This window comes from Cervus elaphus, chromosome 23 (assembly GCF_910594005.1).
Source record: "Cervus elaphus chromosome 23, mCerEla1.1, whole genome shotgun sequence".
Lineage (NCBI taxonomy): Eukaryota > Metazoa > Chordata > Mammalia > Artiodactyla > Cervidae > Cervus > Cervus elaphus.
Window position 1 is genome coordinate 20,854,575 of NC_057837.1, and position 24,415 is coordinate 20,878,989.

The following is a 24,415-nucleotide window of genomic DNA, read 5'->3' on the forward strand; positions in this document are numbered from 1 at the left end:
AGGTTATTAAAAACCATCAAACTTAACATTTAAAATATAAGCAGTTTATTGTATATTAATTATAATGCAGTTTAAAAAATAACTTCTGAGGAACACTGAAAAATGGATAAGTGGAAATACATACTTGAATAGGAAGGTTATTTTGTAAAAATGTCAGTTCTATCTAAGCATAGATCAAGTGTTCTTATTTTAAAAAGAGTATAAAGCATGGGGTGATGAATCTAAGTCCCTAGTCCTGACTTCAGTATTTTGCAAAAGAATTACCATTGGCAAATTGTTTTAGTTATCTCATGTATGAAATAGTAATGAATAATCCTACTTTCTTAGGCTTGTTGCAAGTATCAAATAATAAACTATTATTTAATACTCCCTAATTTAAAGACTGATCTAAAAATTCCAATATTTTATACATTGTAGAAGCTAGTGTTTTTTTGGTCTGAAATCTATTTAATAAAGAATATACATATATAAGCATTCTAAATTCCTGTTTTGGAATCAGATGATAAATACAGCTGCATTGTGTAAATTTAGGAGTTCCCATATAAGACCTCTATATTTATCAGTTGTTATCTTTTAAATATATTTCTTCTTGCCTCACAAAGAGCTGTTCTCCAGTGAATGTCATACAATATTGAAACAAGAACCATGGATGCTCCTAATTAAAACAGTTGGCTTTAATACCTTTGTTATTAAATTTTGTGTTGATAAAACCCCAGGTGGTTATGTAAAATTTCAACAAATGTTTTTTCATTTTTTTGTTTCATGAGACTAGGAAAGAGAAATCTAAAAGCACTGCTCAAATTATAAATCCCTTTTTCAGAATTGAGGTGCAAATTGTATTTGTAAAGAAGAATTTTTTTTATAGAAAAGCAAGAAATATCTACTGCTTTTATTTAGCAACGTATTCAGGAAATATTTATTAAGCACCAGTTGAGTTTAAGCCATTTTACAAGGTGTTCTAGATACTGTAATAGGTAAGTTAAAATATATGCCTTCATATGTTTATGTGAGACTTTATATTCAGTGAACTAAAATCTAATATGATAAATGCATCTAAAAAGTTATGTATAAAATGACATGGAATTCTTGGGTGAGGGAGTGATTTTGAATCAAGGAATTTAGAGTCGAGGGATTTAAGAAGGCTTAGAAAGGAGAATATACTTGAGAGATGCTATGGAAGGTAAATCTTTGGGAGAGAGACCAAGGATAGGAGTTATACTCATCTCATAGGGAATGAGATGGCTGGATGGCTGATGCAATGGACATGAACTTGGGCAAACTCCTGGAGATGGTGAGATACAGGGAGACCTGGCATGCTGCAGTCCATGGGGTTGTGAAGAGTTGGACATGACTGGGTGACTGGACAGCAACAGAGGTTATACATTGTCCAGAAGAAAGACCAACATAAGGGAGACAGAAGGAAATACATGATGTATTTAAGTAATTGCATGAACACATACAGTGAGTATAAACCTGGGTGGCTGAGTGAAGTAATATATGAAAGTTGAAGCTGGATGTTAGTATAGAAAGTTATTTCTCAGATCCTGATGAGTTGAGACTTTTATCCAAAGAATGGTGCTAAATAAACCATGGTCTGTGGGCCAGTTTTTGCCTAATGCCTGTTTTTATTAGTGTAGTTTTTTGGAACATGGCTATAATCATTCATTTAAGTGATCCATGGATGCCTTCATGTTGCAGAGTTGAATAGTTGTAACAAAGACCATATGGCCCCCAAAGCCTAAAATATTTACTGTGTGGCCTTTACAGAAAAAAAGTTCTCTGACCCCAGTAAAATACCAATTCAGCCTGAAAGAGGCTTCCCTGGTGGCTCAAATGGTAAAGAATCCACCTGCAATGCAGGAAACCTGGGCTTTGTGGTTGGGAAGATCTTCTGGAGAAGGGAATGGCTACTCACTTCAGTATTCTTGCCTGGAGAATTCTATGGAGAGAGGAGCCTGCTGGTCTACAGTCCACGAGGTCACAAAGAGTCAGACACAACTGAGCGACTAACTCTCTTTTTCTCATTGTGAAAGACCACTCCGTGGACAGACTTTTTACAAGAAAACAATGATATCAAGGAGCTTGCACCAGAAGCAAATTAATTCAGTGCTTCCTTTATCAAGAAATTCTAACTATTAAAAAAATGAAACAAAACAGTGTCAGCAGATCAGGACAGTGTATGTAATGAATTGATGTGTATTTTACCAAGGCTTCTTATGTACTTGCAATCCAGGAACATACAATTTAGTTTCGGGATCTCACTTTGAGTAAGTAAAGGTATATTGAAGATTTCTAAGCTGGATGGTAAAATCAAATGTATATTGTAAAAGACCAATAAGATCAAATAGAACCTTTATTTCTTTTTTTGGTCTTTTGCAATGTTCCAGCAGAATGTAGAGGGCATATGTGGAATTTTGGAATCCTGCACATCTGGTTTCAGACCTGGGTGGGGGTCAGGGATGGGGGTGGGGTCATGTCCTGACACTCAAGAAAGAATGTTCCTTTTCCCTTATATTCTAAAAATCCCATATGAGACCTCTGAGTGTTCTGTCTTATTTAAGAAGGTTACTCCAGCAGTGGTGGATCAGATTGTGGAGTTGGTAGGAGGGGTGGGGAGCAGTTACACATGGCAAGGATGGTTCATTGCAGACGTGAGGGTGATACTGTGGAAATCCCCAGGAGAATTATACTGTTGAACACTTTGTATTTTCTGCTACTCATGAAGGTAATCAAGTTCATGACAACTTTCAGTCATTCATATACCATCAGGTACATTACAACAGCCTGTTACAGTATTATAATCATAAGATATATCTCAAGACAGAGGATAAGCCTGAAGAATATGTCCTTTATACTGTACCTGTATATTTTGATTTGTCCATGCAAGGGTATATTTTTTCCCTTACTAATTTAAATAAGGTGAATACCCAGGAGATTCTCAAATAAGAGGGAAATGTAGATTTTTAAATCACTTAATCTGTGTAATACTGAGGCTCTAGAAACTGATTATCCTGTGACGCTTAGGCAACATTTTAAAAAATAGCATGACTGTAAATCAGATCTCTGTTTATAATGACTTTTTAATGACTTCTATATCATCGCCTGAATCTTTACTTTCGTGACACCTGGATATAAAGCTGTGCTTTCTTTAAACCTTTACTACTGTGGTTTATGCTATGTTTTATTAGAAAAGGTATATTTCTATGAAACATCATACTTCCTGCCCTGTATGAGAAAAGACAGTTTGAAGGCTGGGAGAGAGATGCTGGTATTTTATGAGTGACAGCACTGGTAGGTATGATCATTACTGCTGTACTCTTTCCAGGAGAGGAGTTGATTTCCTTTGCAGGTACGTGCTCAGATAATTTCATCTCAGGCACGTGCTTGGATCGTTCTTCATTTTCCATTAGACATCATACATACATCATATGTCCTCAATTAAGGCATATAAAACTAGTAACCAGATGATACACTTTTACGTTGGTGCTGTGTAGATGTGCTTCTGCATGTTCATTGCTCAGTTGTGTCCAGCTGTTTGTACCCTGTGGACTGTGGCCCTCCACACTGCTCTGTCCATGGGATTTTCCAGAATATTGGGGTTGCCATTCCCTCCTCCAGTGGATCTTCCTGACCCAGGGATCGAACCCCATGTCTCCTGCCTTGGAGGCAGATTCTTTTACTGCTGATCCATTGCGCAAGCTGAGTGTTCATAGGGCAGTGTTAAAACACAAATGCAGGTGTATTGTTTGCATTTTTCAAATGGATCTCCTGAAATGTCTCCCTTTTTTCTTTTCTTTGCAGGTGAGAGGATATTTCAAGGGAATATAATTAGAATTGTCCCAATAATTCATTTACTTTTGTTATTGTGATTGAATTTTCTCAAATTATATTGTTGGGGGAAATGAAGCATTTGTATTTTTTCATTGTCTAGTTGCTGTGAAATTAGTACAAGGACCTCCAGTTGAAGAACCATTGATTAGATGCTTTTATCGATACTAGAATTATGACTTTTAGTCACCAAATACTTCCATGGTCTCCAAGTCTATTCATATTGTTCTGTATTTTTGTATTTTTTCTCCCCTAGCTTGGAACATATTATTATAAAATTTTCTTGCATGATATCATCTGATCTACAGCTCTAGTATTCCCTTGGTGTTTTTGTTTCCACATGTGCTATGCTGATTTTAAAGTACTTTTTGTTTATCAAGTATTTTTAAGAGTATCAAGTATTTTTGAGAGTATCAAGTATTGTTGAGAGTGAACCAGACACTGTGTAAGAGATGAAATAGTCATGGTCCCAAAGATTTAAACATTACCATTTGGCGGTATTTCATCCTCTTCTTCCATATATGAATATGTAGTTATATAATCAGTTCAGTTCAGTCACTCAGTCACGTGTGACTCTTTGCAACCCCATGGACCGCATGCCAGGCTTCCCTGTCCATCACCAACACCTGGCGTTTACTCAAACTCATGTCCATTGAGTCGGTGATGCCATCCAACCATCTTATCCTCTGTCATCCCCATTCTCCCTCCCTCCCTCCATCTTTCCCAGCATCAGGGTCTTTTCCAATGAATCAGTTCTTTGCATCAGGTGGCCAAAGTATTGGAGTTTCAGCTTCAGCATCAGTCCTTCCAATGAATATTCAGGACTGATTTTCTTTAGGATGGACTGGTTAGATCTCCTTGCTCTCCAAGGGATTCTCAAGAGTCTTCTCCAACACTACAGTTCAAAAGCATCAATTCTTTGGTGCTCAGCTTTCTTTATAGTCCAACTCTCACATCCATACATGACCACTGGAAAAACCATAGCCTTTACTAGACGGACCTTTGTTGGCAAAGTAACATCTCTGCTTTTTAATATAGTCTGACTTTTTAATATTTCTTCTTATAGTTAGTAATCTTTATATATTATTTAAAATTTTTTCTCAGTCCCATATCATGAAGATATTATTACATATCTTAGACAAGCTTTATTGTTTTACTTTTCACATTTCAGGTATATTCTACCTGTAATTAATTATTTTTGAATGCTGTGAAATAGGGGTCAAGGTTTCTTTTTTCCCCATAGGACTACCTAATTTATTCAATCCACATTGAAAAGATTGTCCTTTCTTTCACTGCTCTGAAGAACTAAGCTTTTCATAAATCAGATGTACAAATATGTATAGAATTTTAAGCCTTTTTTTTAATCCATTTCTCCTGTCCATTTTTCTGTCTTTACTTCAATACAACTCTATCTTGATTATTCTGCCTTTATAATGAATCTTGATAGATGATCAAGTAAATTCTTCAACTTTGTTCTCTTTTGTGGTAAAATGGCCATTCTTAGTTCTTTGAATTTCTATATTAAGCTTAGAATCAGTTTGCCAATTTTGGGGGAAAAAAATCTACTGAAATGGTGCTGAATCTTAGTGAATCCTGAACCACTGAATAATTCATGTATTCATCTTTGTTCTCAGCATCTGTGGAATCCTGGGATATTAAGCACACACAAGGAACAAAGCTGGAACTGTTTAGTCATTGACATACAATTCTGACAATTTAATAATCCTGCCTCTTAAAAATAATCTTAATTCATACCCTGTGTAGTTCATAGGACACTAAACTCCATTCCATTAGCAGCAACTAGTGACATAAACATAATCACAAATCACAACTCCAATTTATTAAATATATTAGATGGGCCTGGTACTGTGTTAGAGGTTCCACTTATTTCTAACTCCTGTTAATAACGTGGAGCTATCCTATTTTATAAATGAAGAAAGCGGTAGGTTCAGAGAGGTTAAATAACTTGCCTAATATTGCCATCTAGTAAATGCTGTGGCCAGGGCTCAGCCCCATCCTCTCTCTTGTCCACAATCACATTCCCACTGCTGGACAAGTAAGACTCGAAAGACTGACTCAGTAAATATGTGGTGATTGAATGAACACTCCCCTCTTTCTCTCCATCTATTTTCTATTAATGTTTCATACGTCTTTCCTCCAAAAGTGATACAGCTTTTCAAATGGTTTTAATAAGTAGCAAGTTTAAACTCTATGGTACTAGTCTCACATGTGGTGAAAAAGTGATGTGAAAGCTAATTAATCAAAGAAGTGAAAGAATGCCAGAATGCCCCAATTTTGAGGAATCACTTCCTTGTTTAATATTTCAAAAAGCTCTGTGTTGAGTAGCATGTCTTATCTCTTTTTTGAATTGATAATTCAAATGGGGGTATAAACTCTATGCAAGATTACGCTGATATTTGTTTCCATCATTAGTTTCCCTTTCTGGTTTGAAACTCAGAGAGAAAAGACACAATTAAAAATTATCTACCAATTTATTAAAATATGTTTAAGTAAAACTAACCTAAATTAATAGAGAAAATAAATTTGAACCTGAAAGACTTTAGACCAGTTAATAGAACCCCAGGACAGTTCATTTCTCTTTTTCATGCTTTAATTATTTATATTTATAGTTACAATTTTTATGCCTTTTCTAAATGTTTTCAGTGTTTCAAAGTCTCATTTTACCCACATAAAAATAAGCTCTACAAAGCTGGTCAGAGTATTGGCAGTATTATTGTAAACAAAAGATCAAGTCATTACATGTTAGATTTGGTAATTTCAGGCTTTACCATAAATTTTGCACATTGTACTAATGCTACATAGATTCAAAATTAAAATAGAAGAATATCTATGCTGAAGGTTATGAATCATCATTATGCTAAACAACATGTTATATTCTTAGGACAAATTACAGAACAGTAATGTATGATCAATGACAAACTGTATTTATGAGTTTCTTCTTCATTTTTATCTGATAAACACATCCTTCTTTCCCCAGAAATACCGCAGACGGCTGGTACCTGTATGCTGATAGTTCCAATGGAAAATTTGGGGACATGGCTGATATCCTTACTCCTGTCATTTCACGCACAGGACCAAAATGTACCCTGGTGTTCTGGACTCATATGAATGGTGCCACAGTTGGTTCTCTCCAGGTACTGCTTAGGCAATGGCATTTTCCAAATTTGTTCTATAAAAATCCATACTATACAATTTAGTGTTATTAAAATATATAGTCTGCTAATAAATTAGACATGGACAATTACCAACAATTATCAACTGGTTTCAAAGCATTATGACTGAAAAAATTTAGTAGAATTGGACCTGAATATCTAATAGAATTTTTTTAACTATCCTATTTATGATTATGGTCTTTTTTAGGTCATTTTATTTTCTCTTCTATTTTTTTTTAAATGTATTTGACATACAAAAGTGTGTCAAGACCATTTATAAAAATTTGAAGTTTATTTCAAAACTCAAGTAGCCAATTGACCTCATGTTTGTTTTTTTTTTTTAATTTATTGAGGTATAGTTTATGATGTTATATATGATTATGGAATTTATTCTGAGACTACAGCTTCTGTTTGATACTGTTTTACCCTTGAAATATGTCATATAGGTTTCAGAGTCAATATCTGTGAATAACACAACAAATGAGTATAAACAATTGGGTGATATTTGAATGTGCATTCTTTGTTGTCTTTGATGTAGTGGTGCTACATTCTCCAATAGTCTCTTTCAAATTGTTTCTTGGTTAAAAAAAATACATATATATATGTATATATATATACACATATATATATTAAACTGCTTGAAACTCACAAAAGGTTGCAAGAATCTCACAGGCAACGCTAATGTATCTTTCACTCAGAGATTCTTTTTCTTGTCCACTATCCCAACAGGATCTTTTGTAGGAAAAATTTAATTCAATATAGAATTCTTTTCACATTCCATTGTTATCTCTTCCTAGTATCTTTTTAAAAAATTAATTTTTTTTTGGACTGTGCTGGATGTTTAGGGCCGTGCGCCGGCTTTTCTCCCGTTGCGGTGCGCAAGCTTCTCCTTGTGGCGGCTTCTCTTGCTGCATGCACGGGCCCTGGGAATCGCAGGCTTCAGTGGTTGTGGCCTGTGGGCTCAGCGGTCGTAGCTTGCAGGCTCTAGAGTGCAAGCTGAGTGGTTATGTGCTGCACAGGCTTACTTGCTCCATGACATGTGGTATCTTCCTGGACCAGGGATTGAACCCATGTCCCCTGTATTGGCAGGAGGAGTCCCAACCACTGGGCCACCAGGGAAGCCCTATATTTAGTATATTTGCAAAGAGCTGACATTTGCGTTACCTGCTTTCTTTTCCGCAATAAGTAGAAAGACATACACTGCAGATCACCTGCTTATCCATTTCTTTTCAGGTAGCTTGATGTAATTTTAATAGTATTCTAGGATTTTTCTGGCTGTATTAAGTATTATATCCCCCAAATTAGATAAACATATCTTATTTTTAAAATGCTGTTACTTTTTTAATTAGAAATATGTTAAATTTATAAATCAATTTTGGAAGAATAGTTTTATTTATTATGGATGAGACTTCCCACCAAAAATAGTTAAAGAGTAAACCTGTTTGTGTATATGTATGTGTGCATATAATAACCTGAAAACATGCAAGTAGGCTTGTGGATTGTAGTTATAATTTACCTTTGTGTTACACTGATTCTTTAAAAATTGCTTTAGAGAAAACAATCAATACAACTGACTACAGGATTTCCATCAGAAAAATGAGAATTATTTACCAGGTGTATTTTGTGGTTGAGATTAATTGCCTGAAATAGGCTTTCATTTTTTTCAAAATATGATTTTACATTAGTAGATGAAAAATTATAAAACAGCCTTAAATTTTATAGGCAATTAATTATCAAATAATTACAGTGGTAATACATATGATCCATATTTTTGTGCATGGCTAAAAAAAGACATTAAATGTTGGTACTATGTTATATGAACACATTTTTCTTTAGTGATTTGTATATAGAGCAGTATTCATACAAAGAAGACCTATTTCCTATACACTCATTTTAGTATCCTTCAAAAATGGTTTTTTATATTTTTTAGAAATTCTGTTTTCTTGACTTTAATATATTTAAAATTCAACTTGAATTTTATGGACCAAGAATTTAGTGATATTTTTCTAGCTGCATACTAATTTTTATATGACTCTGAAAACTCTAACTTTGTAAAAATAACCATTTCTATTTAACATCTTTAAAAACCAATGATGAAAGCATTCAAAATTACCTTCACTCTCAAAAACCAAAACCTTCCCACACCCTTTATGTGAATAATAATTCCATTGAACGTATTTGTATTGTTAAAAAGTAATGTTGTGATATTAATTAAATACATCATCTCATTCAGTTATTTTAAAATGTGAAACTATTCTTCTCAGTTACTCCCTTGATGGTTCTTTTTGTGTCATCTAAATGAGGAGCCATGATTATTTATCTGCTGAGTCTCAATTTGCCTTTAGAACGAGGGCCCAGTAGTACTCGTGTGAGCATTCTAAGTCGCTTCAGTTGTGTCTAACTCTTTATAACACTGTGGACCATAGTCCACCAGGCTCCTCTGTCCATGGAATTCTCCAGGCAAGAATACTGGAGTGGGTTGCCATGCCCTCCTCCAGGGGATCTTCCTGACCCAGGGATCGAACCCATGTCTCTTAAGTCTCTTGCATTGGCAGGTGGGTTCTTTACCACTAGTGGCACCTGGGAAGCCCCCCAGTAGTACTGGTGAGAGTTTATTGGGTGGGGAACTCTTACTGGCTTAGGTAAGAAGATGCCTGCTTGTATCACCCATACGTGCTGTTGGACTTGAATTGGCTTCCATTGTAATTTCACCATCCCCACTGAACACAAAATCATTCTCAAAACTATGTTTCAGTAAATAATCCTGTGCTTTTCATGTGACTACATGAATGTTATTCAATATTGAGACTTCCAGTTGTTCCTGCTGTCAGATTTTAAAAGATAAGGTAGTTAAGAATTCTTAATTAAATGGTGCCCAGATACCTTCAGACTTGACTGACAGATATTCATGCACAACTTTATTACACAGAGCTAGTAAGGTACCCTGGGGGACTCAGTGCTGTTCCAGAAAACAAAGATATCTAATGAAAAATGTCTGAGCTTTTCTCTCAGGGATTCATGTTGACATTAAAATTAAAAGAAATACTGGGGAAATTCTACATGTTTAAAATTTATCAAGGCACAATATTTCAATACTTCTTACTTGATTTGTCTCTGCAGGTACTCAGCAAGAAAGACAATGTTACTTCTAAATTGTGGGCTCAAAGTGGACAGCAAGGTGCACAGTGGAAAAAAGTGGAGCTGTTTTTAGGTGTTCATTCCCATATACAGGTTTGTAATCCAAGTATTAAGATGATGATTGTTTTGTTGATTTTTTTTCTTTATTTCCTCTACCCCTGTCTTCTGGTCTCTCATTCCCATTCTGATATGTTATATGAATGCTTACCACTCCATATAGCATTTTCCATAAGGAATTTACAGTTCTGGACTGCCCTAATTTTGTTCCCAATGAGACAACCATATTTCTAGGAACATTTAATTTTAGTGACAACGATCATGCCTCCACAATCTCACACACCACTCTCTATTTTGCAAATATATTCTCAGAGACTGTAGAGTAATTATCTTCATTTATTTCAAACTTGATTAAAAAGACCTTTGAGGTACACTGCACTGTTGAACCTTATTAAAGAAAACAGGTTTACTTGACTGAAAAATATTTTGGGAAGTACAAAATAGTGTGATGCTATATTTGTCTTCATGTAAAATACAATAATATTAGGGTAAGACCTGAAAGTAAAGGAAAAGAACTAATGATACCTCGATTAAAACATTTAACCCAAAAGTAATTATGTGACAAGATATTTAATGTGAATTTTATTTTTTATGGATTATCTGGCAAAAAAAGAGCTTCTAGGATGTGTTTTTTGCTTTTCGAGTTTTGTTTTGTCTGACATGAAGGGATATTTATTGGAAAATAATGCTTAACTGTTAAAATTTAGATTGGATAAGGGAAAGTGAGAATCCAGAGCCATTTATGTCATTTTTTCTTAGTTTTAACTGCACAAGTCTGAATTCCTTGAATTTGCACCATGTATATAGATGGTATACTATCTTTGCTAATGATTGCATTTCCAGTCCTTTATATAACAGCAAACGTAGTCAAATCAGCTGTGAATATTCAGTAACTGTATCTGCACTCTTGTGCCATATTTGATAGATCAGCCCATTTCAACTCCAATGGAAGCACAGGCTAGATATAGCTCTTTAAAGACACTGGTACTTGTAACTTCCCTGGTTGTTCAATGGTTAGGACCTTGCCTTCTAATGCAGGTGGTGTGGTTTCAATTCCTGCTAGGGGAGCTAAGATCCCGCATGCCTCCTGGCCAGAAAGCCAAACATAAAACAGAAGCAGTATTGTAAAAAAAATTCAATAAAGACTTAAAATAAAGAAGAGGTAACATTTTAAAATAAATAAATAAAGGCATTGATTCAGCATTATCCCCAATTTCTTAGAATGTTAGGTATAATAAATCCGTCTTGCTGGAACCTAGTTTTCTAAAGGATCATTTGTAGATAATTTAGGAAATGCACAAGAAATAAGTTCAACTTGAGAATAAGAAAGATTGGACAGCAATATAGTGGCCTTTCACTGTGTGAAATTTATTATTAAAGGATCCTACCCATTTAACCTTCAAGAGGCAAGAAGAATCATCAGCAAGAACATGTAGAAGGTTCAGCTGCTGCCAGGCATCAACTTCCACTTCAGGCAGTGGATTCTTAACTATTCTGTGCAAGTAGAATATTTGCATAGTAAAATCTTGTTCAAAACAACATTAAGAGGGATTTAAGCAGAGGAATGAATTATTAATTTAGTTTTTCTGAAATTTAATTTTTCATATATTGGAATTTTCAGAGGAATATGCTCATGTTGTTTGAATCTTAAGATGAAATTTTAATGGTTTGTTGATATTTGATATTTAATGTGATTCACTCATTCCTTCAATAAAAGCATATTAAGAACCTACTATGTGCAGGAAAGCACATTACTATGCACTGGAGAAATAGTGATGGAGCATATGTATTGTCCACTCTTCTTCCATTTTTACAGTATCATTCTCTAAAGCATCAGAAACATGAGTGTCTTTAACCTTTGAGTAGAAGTATATAGTATTTGTAGAAATTATGTACTGAGTCAGCACTGGGTCATTTTCAGAGTTATATTTGAGAACCACAATTTAATCATAATCTTTAATTATAATAACTTTATAACTAATCATGTTTATAGCACTTACTAAATGCTAAGTACTCTTCCATGAATAAAAAATTCACTCCTGTAATGTTATAAGGAACTTACTATTATTATCTCCATTTTATAGATTAGAATACAGAAATACTTAGAAGTTGGGTAACTTGCCCTTTTTATATAACTACACAATGGTAGTAATAGGCTTTAAGTACAGGCAGGTCAAGTGCAAGTCCATAATACAGATGCTATGCTTTATTGCTTCCTATGTTTTATAAAATAATTGCCCCAACTTTTATTGTACTAGAAAAAATATACTTGTGCTTTTAAAAATGTTTAGTGCCATTCAGCATTAAAGTCTATGGAATCTTAGCCAACATTGTGTGGAGCGTTGACATGTAAGTGATAATTTGACCATTGGATTATGGCAAAGTACCTACGGTTGTATCTATAGGATGACAAATATATGAATATTGAGATACTCTTAGAATTATATAATTTTTTAATCAGAAGCAATGCATTATGTATTTAAGAGGTCAGATATATCCAGTAATTGAATACCTGTTTCAGTTTGTGTATCCATTTGTCTTGGGCTTAGTTTTTCTTATAATAAAGTTGTCTTTATAATTCTAATTTCACCTCTTCTTAATCACAGCCAAGCTCTTAATATATCTTAAAAAATTTATTTTTCTTTTCCAGAACAACTGCTATGAAAAAAAATAATTTTTTCCTTTTATGTAACTTTGATACATGAATTTATTGTACATAAAAATGTATATTTTTATAATGTAAAAGATGTGAATTTTAAGTTATTAACAGGAAAACACTTAGGTTTTTCATATAGTATAAAAGTATATCATATCTTAAGGAAAAATTAATTACTTCTTTCAAGAAAAATAGTTGTTTAGATTTGGTAAAAAGATGTTTGAGAGTTTGATGACAATAAATAGGTATTTCTTATTAACTCATCTCTAATTGTCCTAAATTTGCTTTAAAATATATGACTATTTCCTGTTAACACACAAATGCATATTTAGCTTGCAGACAAATTTAATAGAAACTGTCTGAATTAGTTTCACTTAGAAAACTTTAGTGAGTACTGTTGCTCCTATTTTCCATCATTTCCATCAAAATCTATAGAAGTGATATCTCACTGACCAACAGTGACACACTTGAGAATTTTGTTCATCACATGCATTAATCAAAGGCAACTCACAATTATTTCAAGTCCAAAGAGGTGGCCAGTTTTTTAAAAATTCATAGTTTTGAGGTTTGGTATGTTTTTGATAAACGCTAGTTGAGTTGAATAGATCAGAAAAATGGTAAGAAGTGGATAAAATAAAAAAGAAAAGTATGCTTGTATCTTCTGTCTCTAGGTACATCCTGTCACCTGGCTGGCCTCCTACTTCTATGTTTGTTGAGGCTCTCAAGTGCCCAGGTCTTGTTTTGGCCCTGAGATTTACAGAGGCAGCAGTGATAGGTGACTCCGGCCCGTTTCTTAGGTCCCATGTTCAAAAATCTAGACAAGAGGCAATAGTGTTGCTACTCACATGCTCTTATGTGCTGAGTATGGTACAGATCTTCAATATCCCTCCAACTTCCTGGGTCAGTTTCATCATACGGATTGCAGGATCATTTTTATCAGATTCAAGCCTTGTGTTCTGTACTGTATTTACTGTTTGCCCCCGGTTTTGAATTCTATTTTTAAAATTTTAAACAATTTTTATTGGAGTGTATTGCTTTACAATGTTGTGTTAGTTCCTACCATAAAGCAAAGTGAATCAGCTCTATGTATGTATATATATTCCCTCAGTTTTGGATTTTCTTCCTATTTAGGTCATCGCAGAGCATTGAGTAGAATTCCCTGTGCTATAAGGCAGATTTGCATTAGTTATCTATTTTATACATGGTATCAAAAGTGTGTCCAAGCCCAGGTGGCTCAATGGTAAAAAATCTGCCTGCCATTGAAGGAGACATGGGTTTGACCCCTGGGTTGGGAAGATCACCTGGAGAAAGAAATGGCTACCCACTCCAGTATTCTTGCCTGAGAACTCCCATGGACAGAGAAGCCTGGAGGGCTAGAGTCCATGGGGTAGCAAAAGAGTCAACATGACTTGGCAACTAAACAACTTCGATAGTCTATGTACATTGATCCCAGTCTCCCAAGTTTTGAATTCTTGATGAATGAGTCTACTGATGCTGTTTTTTTTTTTTAATTGTTGTTTTATTTTTTTCTTTTAAAGATTATCTTCAGGGCAAAACGTGGTATCAGTTACATAGGAGATGTAGCAGTGGATGATATTTCCTTTCAAGATTGTTCCCCACTTCTAAGCGCAGACAGAACGTGTACTGCTCAAGAATTCACGTGCGCTAACAGGCACTGCATTGCCGAGGACAAGCTATGTGATTTTGTGAATGACTGTGCTGATAATTCAGATGAGACTCCTTTCATCTGTGGTGAGTGCACATGCTCTGTTTCCTTCTTGGTGTCTTTATCTCTACAGCCTCCCTCCCTGCGATGGGTTCATTGATGAAAAATACAGAGTGTACATAATTGGAGAAGCCTAGGCAAGTAAGGTGGTTTAACCATTCAAATACATTTTAATGATTCTGAATGCACTACTTAATTTACTTAAGTCATTTAAAAACTTAAGTCATTTGAAACTAGTCAGTGACTCTGTGTTAGTGTCTGAAGAATTGGAGGTTAACTGGAAAACAGATGTCTTCAAAGACAAACTGAATTGAAACAAGTATTTTCTACATGAAATAAATTTTGGAGAAGAAGACAAGCCAAACATCCATCAAAGCCAACTCATGCAGGGTTGATGAGCCTTGATGCTTTGATGTATTTCTGGGGATTGTCTTTCCCTTGAGTCAATTATGATCTGGGAGAAGTGGATTAAAAAAAAATATCCAGATAATGTATAAAATTATCTCCTAAGGGAAATATATATCAGCTGTGTGATATTGTTGTAAGAGATCAACTTGTAATAAACAGCACCTATTAAACCACCCTTAGCTAAATGGGCCATATGTGCTCATCCAGGGAAGTCCGTGAAATGGTGCAACAGAGTCCTTTGTTGCCTCATTTCACTGCAAATGAGGGGAATACAAATTGTCAAAATGAGGGCTGACAAATTATTCCACTATTACTAGTAATAATAATTTCAGGGCTAGTGTGTTACAGTTTGATCTTTTTTATCTTTTGCCTCTTGAAACCAAATCTGGAATCACAAGAACAACTTCAGTACAATAAGAGCTCATGAAAGTAGAAGTTTCAACTTTTAAAGCCCCTTTATCTATTAATCTCCAACTGATCATCACAGAAACCCAAGGGGTAAGGGAGAAAGGTATTAATTATTAGTGATTTCCATGGATAAAGCTGCTGACAAGAATGGCTGAGATTAGGTCAAATTTCATAAAATTGGCACTGTCAGAGTTGATCCAAGTTTCCGGGTACTTTGGTTTATGATTCACTGCTTTGCCAAAGCTATAATACCATACCACCTCTATGTACAGCTGAATCTTAGGAAAACCAAAGATCTTATAGATGTAGAAATCTTGTTTCTATCTGATAACTGTTTCCTCAGTTGTGGATTATGTTTTATAATATCCATTGTTACTATTATAGAAACCAAGCAAAACTGTTTGGCTAATCTTATATTCTTAATTAATATTTATCTGTATCTTATGAATATTGTTTGCTGCATTTTAGTCATTTTCTGCATTGAATGCTTTTCCATTTCCTTCATTGTCATTTTCATATGAGTATCTCACAAATTTGTTAGGTTATCAGTCAAACAGAACAGATATTATGTTCTTGAATTTTATTTGTGATGTTGCCAATTTATATCTTTCCCAAGGTATGATTTAATGCATTTTTTTCAGTATTTACAGTAACATTTTATTTCTGGCTGAATTTTACTCTTTGTGTTTAGATAATACTGTTTTGAATATTTCTAGGCATCTTCTCTCTGTGTTTGGAAGGGGATACTGATATACTGGGAGGGTCAGAGAAATCACTGAAATTTGTTGTCTTGGTAGCTCTTTTGTATGGAAAACTAAGGACAAAAATCATTACAAGCCTTTGGAGGGAAAGTTGTATCAGAAGGTGCTTTTTGGTGAACTAATTTCCCAGTCTCTCTATGATTTGAATGGGCTATGATATCAGTAATACTGGAGTAGAAAGGTGAATTAGTTCCCGATATTACATAAGAAGAATATTTTTTCAGCTCCTTAGAAAAAATAACCAAGTTACCGCAAACCTTAAAAAAAACCCAAAAAATCCACATTTCAACATTGAATCTTATTACATGAACATGCTTTCTTTTTATATAGCACTGCTTATTTTATTATGTATTTAAAAACTTCAATTATATTCCTATATTAATGGTTTTAAATGTTTTAATTACAAGTGGCTAGAACCTGCTGTATGAATAATTAGTGCTGTTATTTTTCCTCCATATACTATAAACTTTGATGCTTTAATTAGACCCAGAAGAATAGGAAGAAAAGCTTTAAAAAAAATCACCATAGCAACTGATTTCAGAAGTTTGGCTGACAACCAACCAGGAATTTAACCTTAAGTTTCATGATCTTTGGAACTTGTATGTGCTTCTTTTGTTTCTTTCTTTTTATTTATTTACTTTTTGAGATGCTAAGTAAAGGCTGAACAAATATCACAACTCTAATAAAACTTCTAAAATATCATTTGGTATAAATGTACCACCTAAGAATAGAAAGAAAAAAAAAAGAAAACAACTGAGCTATTTTTTAAAGATGTAGACTATTTCTGACAGAGGAAAATAAAATAATCCTTTATAAAACAAAGTATCTGCGGCTTTAATTTTCTGTAGAGCAATATAGGCTCAGAAAGCAAAATTTGGCTGAAAATTGAAATATTACTTTTTATTTTGTGATATAAAATACAGGACATAGTCAAAAAGAAAATGATTTGTGTATCTGAGAAATCTGAAATCTTAAACATTTTTTTTCCCATTGGTATAGAGTCTCCTTTTCCTATATATTCCAATTAGCATATTTATTGTTGGTATGCAACTAAGAGTATCTCAGGGAAACTCAAAATAATTTAATTCTGAACTGTGATTAGCAAAGATACAGGATATTTGACCAGCATAATTATTTAATAATCTGAACTTAATGGGCACTTATATTAATAATGTGTATTTCTAACTGCAGACATCTATTTCAAGTACATACAAAATTATTAAACACTAAACAAATGTCAGTAATTTTAAGTGGATTAAAGTGACATGGATTAATCCTTTGAATTAGTCTGGAAATCAGTTCTAAGGCAAAAGCTAGAAAAATCCCTGTTACTTAGAAGACATGTTTAATAACCCATGGCTCCCCCCAAAAAATTACAGTAAAAGTTAGAATATGTTTTAAATAAATAATAGCAATAATGCAATAAAAAACCTGTGGTATTTAGATAAGGAAGTGCTTAGTGAAAATTTTATGTACTTAAATTCTTACATCAGAAATTAATTAGCTTGCAAAGCAAATTAATGGAATAGACCACAAATGTCAGAGAGAGAGAATTTGGAAAGACTGATAACATTTTCAAGAATCCATCAAGAATGAACAAGAGAGGTAGAGAAGACAGAAGTCACACAGAATGTGTGTGTCTGTGTGTATGTATATCACAGAGGGTGGCAGAAGGTGGGAAATGATATATTTTGTATGAGAAACTATAGAGTAAATTAGAGGAGATTAAAAATGGAGAGCAAATTGCAATATTAGGGAGCTTAGGATAGGTACAAAAAAATAAAAAGGAAAAACACCTTGTTTCCTTGTAATGAGAACTCTTAGGATGTAATCTCTTTATTTCAAATATGCCATATCGCAGTGCTAGCTGTAGTCGTCATGCTGTGTGTGACAGCCCTAGTGTTTATCTTATAACCCGAAGGTGATCTGGGACTTAACTGACACTTATTCCCCTTCCCCACCTTTCTAAAAGTTATCGCCATCCTAATGTGTATGAAGCAGACTCTTATTGTGGTTTTGATTTGTCCTTCCCTAGTTACTGACAGTCTTAATCATCTTTTCTTGTGTGTAATGGCTCTTTGCATGTCTTCTTTGGATAAATGTCTATTGAAGTTCTTTGTGCTTTTCTTTATAGGATTGTGTACTTTTTCATTGTTGAGTTGTAGGACTTATCTATGTATTCCGGATATTAAGCCATTATTGAATATATGATTTTCAAATATTTTTTTTCTCATTCCGTAGGCTGTCTTTTTAAATTTTCAATAGAATTTATGTTTTAAAGGACTTGTATGTTCACATCAAAACTCACCCCCATACACGCACAGCCTCCCTTCGGCTAACATGTTGCCTACCAGAGGCTTGATTTGTTACACTGGAGTTGTCATTATCACCACAGTCCATAGTTTACATTAGGGTTCCCTCTTGGTGAAAGAAGACCAAGTGTTAGACACTTGGAGATAAACAGTAAATCAAACTCTTATACTCAGTTACTTTATAGTAGCCTTACTAAATTCATTACCAATATTTTTAAACACATTTTTTCTTATTGGATGCAGTGTTTTCAAAAATATCATTTTTTAATATTACATTTATGTGCAATTTAACACTGCTGAAAATTTCCCTAAACTCAGTTACTCAAATTTTGGTCCACAGACAAATACCATTTTTGTTAGAATTCAGGCTCCACCCCAGACTTATAGATTATAAACTGCATTTTAACAAATATATATATATATATATATATATATATATATATGTATACACACACACACACACACACACTAAAATTTGAGAAACACTCATTTAAACAGACAAACATTTGAAAAAGTTTTCTGGTGAGAAGAGAGAGCTATGATTTTATTCTTTGACATATACAAATATATCAGGATTGTATAAGGGCAATAGTTAATGTTTTAAATATTGAAAGTGATTCTGTATATTTTAATGAATTTAATTGATTCATTCATACTCTAGTCAAGATTTAATGGTTGTATATATGTTTAATTAGCTGATATAATTTATTGGTGATTTTAAGAAATTTTAAAGGATGAACATTTGTGTATTTATTCAGAAATATTTATTGAGTATCTGTCATGTGTGAGGGTTTCTTCTAGCTATTTGGATTAATGCTATGAACAAGTACAGACAAATTTCCTGCTCTCATGAAGATGCATTATGGATGGTGGACACAGACAGAAGAGAGTAGGTAAAATAACACAGTACATTCGTAAGGATAAGTGCTCTGGCACAAAAGTAAAATAGGGAAAAATGAGAAAGAAAATGCTTGTAGTGACGGTTACAGTTTTAAGCAGGGCCACCAGAGAAGTTCTCACTGAGAAATTGACATTTAAATAAAGAATGAAAAAACAGTGGGTTTGAGCCAAGTGATATTTAAATGTATTTGAATGATTTTTTTAAAAAATTAAAGAATATTTTAAAAGCCAGCAACAACCAAAACAGCCCTTTCTGTATCATTAGCACATCACTAACAATTTCCTTTGGTTTCTGTGAATGTGTAACTGTAATTCCCCTAAACTGTTATCCTTCCTTTGAGTTGACTGATTTACATCCTGAACATTCTTTCTCATTTGTTATAGCAGAATTCTTTCTCTTTTTAAGTAAACTGATGAATGTTGGAGGGAGAAGGGGCTACTGTTTGATGCTATGATATATATATATATATATATGTGTGTGTATATATATATATATAATGTTTTACTCACTGTAAGGTTATATTAGGGCTTCTCTGGTGGCTCAGATGATAATCTGCCTGCAATGCAGGAGACCTGGGTTCAAACCCTGGTTCGGGAAGATGCCCTGGAGAAAGGAGTAGCAGCCCACTCCAGTATTCTTCCCTGGAGAATTCCATGGACAGAGAAGCCTGGTGAACTACAGTCCATGGGGTCACAAAGAGTCAGACATGACTGAGTGACTCACACATACACACACAAGGTTATATTATGAATGCTATGTCTCCATCATATCCAGTGCTTCACCTAAAACTTTTGAGCGTTTCAGAATTTGTGCTCAGTCGTGTCTAAAATGAATTTAAAGGTGTAGACTGCCTTTGTGAGAGTGCAGCAGTGTCCACCATCATGGGCACCAAAAACCACGGACCTAGCCTTGCATGTTGGACATTTCCTTTTCATTTATTTATTTGATAAGCACTGGGCATCTCTAACATTAATATAAGTGACCTGGGGTGAAAACAAAGAAAAATAAGATATTACATGAAGAATTGTTGAGCTTCTTGTCTACCTAGAGAAATAGGTACCTAAACATTCACAGTGTGAATGGGCACTAGAGTAAGTACAAAGCATTTTTGAATGGATAAAGGTGGGAGAGAATATATAAATATATAATATATAAATATAAATTAATATATTTATATCTAATAAATATATATAAATATATACTCCCAACATGAACTTTCATAAACTTTACATCACCTTGAAAACAACTGGTATATTCATCATGCACTATGAATAGCTTTTGTTTTCTTTGGGAGATTATGTTAGAAAGTAGGTCAGGTATCATAATGTTAATAAACCAGGCCTTCTGTGAAGGATCAGCTGTCTTAAGCTTCAGGAATTCATTATTTGCAGGCTGTAGTCAAGTGGCTGGCGCTCAGGAAACTTTCATTGTCTTTCCAAAATTATTGACACTGATCCCCACTCTCACCAACTGTTTTGTAAGTGACATGCATTAGAATAATATTTTCCAAATTATGAAATCAGGTAGTCATCAGGGAAGACAGACTTCTATGTGAGGTGTTTCTCCGGATCCTGCAGTGTGAATTTTCAAAAAGCTGATACTATAAATAGAATTTTTCCAAATTCCTTATGCCCCCAATTTTTTTAGTATGGAAACCAATATACTCTTTGTAGAACAATTGTTTTGTGTCTGTGAAACAGTTTGGAAAGTATTTGTAGAATTTATTCCCACTATTTTAACAAAATAAGGTGATAGAAAGGATATCATATCACAATTTCTTATTGATATAACACAATAATAATTGACAGATATCATTAACTTTTTTGAAATTCAAACTTTGAAATATTAATGAATTAATAGGAAAAGTTACATAGGTATTACAGAGAAATTCTGTTAGCCTTCATGCAGTTTCCCTCAGTGGTTACAGTTTATGTAACATATAATATCAAGACTAGGAAACTGACATTGGTTTAATGTGTATGTCTCGTTCTCTGGCATTTTATTATATGTGGAAACTCTTGTAATCATCTGTGTAATTAAACTTTTCCATCTCCACAGAAATCTCCCCTGAGATCTTCCTTTACAGTTATATTTACTCCTACCATTCCAAACCTGGGAAACCACTACTTTTTTCTCTACCTCATAGTTTGTCATCTTGAGAAAGTTATGTACATGTGTAAATATACCATGTGACCTTTGGAGACTGTTTTTTATTTCATTCAGCATAATCTCCTTGAGAGCCATCCAAGATGTTGTCTGTTTATTTGTTTTTTTATTGCTGATTTATGTTCCACTATGTGGAATGTACATAGTTCTGCCTAGTACCATTTTCCAGAGTGGCTATACCATTTTATGTAACCACCAGCAATGTGTGAGAGATCTGTCTACGTTGTTGTGAGCATTTGGTATTGTAGCTATTTTATTTTTATTTTTGCTCTTCCTATCGGTATGGAATAGCTCATCATGATATTTATTTGCTTTTCCCTAGTAGCTCGTGGTGTTAAACATCTTCTCACATGTTTCTTTGTCATCTGTCTGTTGTCTTTGGTGAAATGTTTCTTCATGTCTTTGTCCCCCATTTTCTAAGCAGATTTTTTTCAAACTGCTGGGTTTTCAGAGTTCATATGTTATAGATGTAAGTCCTTTGGCTGATATGACTGGCACATTACATAGTGTGGCATTTAGTGGCACTAAGCTTTAGATTGTTTTTACGATCTCTTTACAGGGAAAGAGTAAGCAGTTTTGTTTTGATGAAGTCCACTTTATTGATTTTTCCCTTTTGGGATCATGCTTTTGATATGGTAAAAACAATTCACTGAGTTTTAGATTCCAGATTTTATTTTTCTAAAAGTATAGTATTATATTGTACATTTAAATGTATGCTCCATTTTGTTAGTTTTTTATATAAGATGTGAGATTTAGGACAAATTTTTAATTTTTTGCAAATAGTTATCCAGTTGCTTCATCACCATTAACAAAACTGACCTCCCTTCCTGTAACTGTATTTGCATATTTGTCAAATATTAGCTGGTTGTACTTGGGTGAAGCCATTTTTGAGTTCTCTATTCTGTTCCATTGATCCATGTGTCCATCATCAATGTCACATGGTCTTGGGAACTAAAGCTTTATCATAAGTCCTGAAATTAGGTGGAGCAAGTCCATGTTATTTTTCTTTTTCAACTAAATAGCATAAGTTATCCCAGTTTCTTTGGCTTTGCTTTTGCATTAAAAAAAATCATCTATATATCTATCAAAAGTGAAATAATTTTGATAAGAATTGTATTAAACACATACACATTTGGGAGAAATAAGACTTTTAATAGGATGAGTGTTCCAATCCATGAGCCATTTGTCTCTCCATTATTAAGACTTAGATTTTTTTAACCCATGTTTTGTGGTTATCAGCTTGTAAGTCCTGTACATATTGTATAAGATTTGTACCTAAGCATTTCACTTTTAAAGGATTGCAAATAGAATTATATTTAAAAGTTTTATTTTTACCTATTCATGATGGTATGTAAAGTTCAGTTAATTTATACAGTTAAAATTGTATGTATTGATCATATAGATCAATAGATTATATATCCTTCACACTTGCTGTTCAGTCACTAAGTAGTGTCTGACTCGTTGCCACCCCATGGACTGCAGCACACCAGGCTTCTCTGTCCTCCACTATTTCCCAAGTTTGCTATATTCATTGCTGTATTGCTATGTTTCCATTGGGTAGGTGATGCTATCTGACCATCTCATCCTCTGCCTGCCCCCCACCCTTTGCCTTCAATCTTTCCCAGCATCAGGGGCTTTTCCAGTGAGTTGGCTCTTCACATCAGGTAGCCAAAGTATTGGTGCTTAAGCATCAGTCCTTCCAATGAATGTACAGTATTGATTTCCTGTAGGATTGACTGGTTTGATCTCCTTACAGCCCAAGGGCCTCTTAAGAGTCTTCTCCAACATCACAACATGAAAGAATCAGTTTTTCAGTGCTCAGCCTTCTTATGGTCCAACTCTCACATCCATACATGACTACTGGGAAAACCATAGCTTTGACTATATGGGCCTTTGTCAGCAAAGTGATGTCTTTGCTTTTTAATACGCTGTCTAGGTTTGTCATAGCTTTCCTTCCAATGAGCAGGCATCTTTTAATTTCATGGCTGAATGAAACTTCATGTGTATTTCTGCTAAAATGCATAATCTGAATCTAATCACCAGGATTCCTCAGACAAACCCAAATTCAAGTACTTGCTAAAATAACTGGCCTGGCCTCATGGAACAGATCCGGGCAAAGGAAGAAAATAAAAGGATGAAAAACCCTTGTAGATAAGAAAATAAAAGTTCACAACAACTTAATACAATGTATGATCTAACTTAGATTAGATTTTGAACCAAGGAGAAAGATAACTATAAAGGACTTAGGCAGGATAATTGACAAATTGAAATATGACCTGTGCATTAGATATTAGTATTAGTGTCACATTTTCTGGTTTTGTGATTTTTCTGTGGTTATGTAAGAAAACATCTTTGTTTATAAGAAAGACACATGAAAATATTGATAAAGTGATGCTATATCTATAAGTTACTTTCAGATTTTCTGAAAATTCTTATATAGATATGCATATGCATGTATAGATAGAACAAATGGGGAAATGCAGATATGTGAGAATTAAGTTAAAGAGTAGACAGAAAATACTTATACAATTCTTATAACTTTTCTATAAGCTTGAAATTATTTCAAAGTAAAATATTGCAAAGAATAGCATCATATTAAGACAATCAAGAGAAAGAAATACTAACTTGGAAACAAAACCAATTCAAGTGATAAATACAAGAATATGTAATTTTTAAAAGTAGACAAAACACCAATTTTGTATGGAAATACAAAAAACCTTGAATAGCCAAAGTAATCTTGAGAAAGAAGAATGGAACTGGAGGAATCAACCTGCCTGACTTCAGACTATACTACGTAGCCACAGTCATCAAGACAGTATGGCACTGGCACAAAGACAGAAATAGAGATCAATGGAACAGAATAGAAAGCCCAGAGATAAAT

The 24,415-nt window shown here is 34.0% G+C and overlaps 1 protein-coding gene across 1 annotated transcript in view; it reads left to right on the forward strand.

Annotated features, from left to right (window-relative positions):
* The window catches only part of MALRD1 (MAM and LDL receptor class A domain containing 1), a 515,151-nt gene that overhangs the window by 180,837 nt on the left and 309,899 nt on the right, over nt 1-24,415 (forward strand). The window contains exons 22-24 of the mRNA XM_043884605.1: nt 6,827-6,983; nt 10,122-10,232; nt 14,391-14,604. Coding sequence (XP_043740540.1) covers nt 6,827-6,983; nt 10,122-10,232; nt 14,391-14,604 — 482 coding nt within the window. The remainder of the gene's footprint in view (nt 1-6,826; nt 6,984-10,121; nt 10,233-14,390; nt 14,605-24,415) is intronic.